This window comes from Etheostoma spectabile, chromosome 7 (genome assembly GCF_008692095.1).
Source record: "Etheostoma spectabile isolate EspeVRDwgs_2016 chromosome 7, UIUC_Espe_1.0, whole genome shotgun sequence".
Classification (NCBI taxonomy): Eukaryota; Metazoa; Chordata; class Actinopteri; order Perciformes; family Percidae; genus Etheostoma; species Etheostoma spectabile.
The window spans coordinates 25,891,652-25,894,034 of record NC_045739.1 but is presented as its reverse complement, the minus strand read 5'-3'; the positions used below and the strand labels follow the sequence as shown (position 1 = coordinate 25,894,034).

The following is a 2,383-nucleotide window of genomic DNA, read 5'->3' as shown; positions in this document are numbered from 1 at the left end:
ATAGATAGATAGGTAGATAGGTAGATAGATAGATAGGTAGATATGCAGGTAGATATGCAGGTAGATAGGAAGATAGGAAGATAGGAAGATAGGAAGATAGATAGGTAGATAGATGTGTAAATATGTAGATAGATATGTAGATAGATAGACTTTTTTGTTGTTTTTTTCTTTCAAACCAAATGTTCCCAAAAATAACATATACCACTAAAATAAATATTGATGATCACTACTTTCATGGTTTACCCGGGTCAAAATCTGTCATAACACACAATATGTTCACTTGATCTTAACTATTAGTCAACATAATGCAGAATTTCTGCAGATTTTACAAAAAAATGTGGCATTTCATTTAATGAGGTGCAGTGACCACACATTTCAGACAGAAGTGTAAAATGAGTGATGGGAATGAGTCGGAATCAAGTTGTCTAAGAAGATGTAAGACAGAAACAGGGGATAATTTACAGGATACTTTATGATTTATAAACCAGGTCAATTTTGGTGGATAGGAAGACAATACAAGGGTTAAAGGACGTTTGATTGGCCCTATGTCCTCCTCCTGAGAGGAGCCAGGCGAGACGAAGGTGGTCGCCAGGGAGACCCGGGGACCGACGTTTTAATCTTCCACTCCTATTCTGCCCCATTATTTTAGCTTGATTTTAGTTGGTTGTGCTTTTAGCTTTCAATTTCTTTTAAGGAGAAACTCTTGGTTGTTTTATCTCTCCAACTGGTTGGACTCACTTTTAACTGCTCTCTCCCGACATTAAGGACCTTTTAATCTTTTATCTCAAACTTGAATCTCTGTAGTTTTTAAGAGGTCCTAGGCCCCAGTCAAACCTAGATGGTGTTGCCGACCCCCGTTTTCAACTTATCCACGCCTAGCACGTCTCACATGTTGAGCTCTCTGTTTTGGCTACAGAGTGAGGCATCGCACTTCTGTTCCATCTTTGTTGGGATTTGCACATGTGCAGTACCTAGGTAAGGACTACTAGCCAGTCAGGAGCAGAGTATGAGGGTCCTAACAGTACCTAGGTAAGGACTAGTAGCCAGTCAGGAGCAGAGTATGAGGGCCTGACAGTACCTAGGTAAGGACTACTAGCCAGTCAGGAGCAGAGTATGAGGGCCCTGACAGTACCTAGGTAAGGACTACTAGCCAGTCAGGAGCATGAGGATGTGCCATGCTAGTAGCTAGTTGAGCATTATAACGTGTGTAACAAAGTGTCTCTGAAGTAAAGGCTGGACTACAGTAGAGCTGTTTGGAGCAGTTTGTGAACAGTGTTTTCTTTTGGAGGTGGTAAATCCCCGGGGGGGGGGGGGGGGGGGGACTTTGGGCTTTTTATAACGTGCACAAAAAAGATACATAACACAAAGGCAAAAGCATAATATGAGCACTTTATTCACTGCAAACTGGATATCTTTTGGTTTTGGACAGTTGGTTGAACAAAAAAACACCTTTGACATCAACTTAGACTCTGTAAAAATGGAATGGACATTTTTTTGTTCTCCAAACAATTAAGGCAACAATCTGCCGATTAATAATTAATAACTGATGCATTGAAATATCAATGTAATCTCTAGGAGACAGGGTTGCCTGTTGATAGGGGAGCCTGAAAACGCTCACATGGGTCATATTTTGAAGGCATTGACAAACAACTTCATTCATTCAGTTTGGAGGACTTGCTGGCCAGTCTGTGTGCTCCTCTTCTGTCTGTCTCCTCCCTCTCTCTCTCTCTCTCTCCCTCTCTCTCTCTTCTGTCTCCTCCCTCACTTCTCTCTCTCCTGCTGCCGTCCATCTTTGTTGATGACGTTTTTGAAGAGCGTGAGCAGCGGCCTCTGCCTGCGCTCGTCCCAGCTCTTCATGAAGCCGCCGTAGCGTTTGCTGGCCTGCGGGCTGCCCCAGCGGAAGTGCTTCATCTTGTACGTGCCGTCTTTCTTCTCGTGGACGTCCCCCGGGATCTGGTCCTGCTCCTCGTCCGCCGCCTCCTGCACCCTCTCCTCCTCCGCCTCCTCCTCCTCCTCCGCCTCCCCCTCTGTTGCTGTCATCTTACCGGCGAGTTCCCGTCTCCTCATGTCTTCTGGGAACAGCTCGGCGGACTCCTCCTCCACGCCGTCGGAGGTCAGGACTTTGACCGGGCGGCGCTTACGCCCGACGGGCTTCCCCCAGCGGAAGTGCTCCATGGAGTAGGAGCGCTTGGCCTGGGGAGAGGAGAGGAAGGAGGAAGTGGAGGATGAAAGCGAGAGGGGAGGCAGAGACTCAGTGTCTAACGGAGGAGGAGGAGGCTGGAGGTGGGCTTCGCCCGGGATGACGGGCCTCTCGGCGGAGAGGGCGGAGCGACACAGCTGGATGCACTCCTGCAGGGGGAGACGGGGGGGGGGGGGGGGGGGG

At 47.8% G+C, this 2,383-nt stretch overlaps 1 protein-coding gene across 1 annotated transcript in view; it reads right to left on the bottom strand.

Annotated features, from left to right (window-relative positions):
- Positions 1-1,468: 1,468 nt before the first annotated feature.
- The window catches only part of LOC116692391 (pro-opiomelanocortin), a gene marked incomplete in the record, with an annotated part of 10,287 nt that continues 9,372 nt past the window's right edge, over positions 1,469-2,383 (bottom strand). Inside the window, 1 exon segment of the mRNA XM_032520650.1 lies at positions 1,469-2,346. Within this exon segment, the coding sequence (XP_032376541.1) occupies positions 1,762-2,346 (585 nt within the window).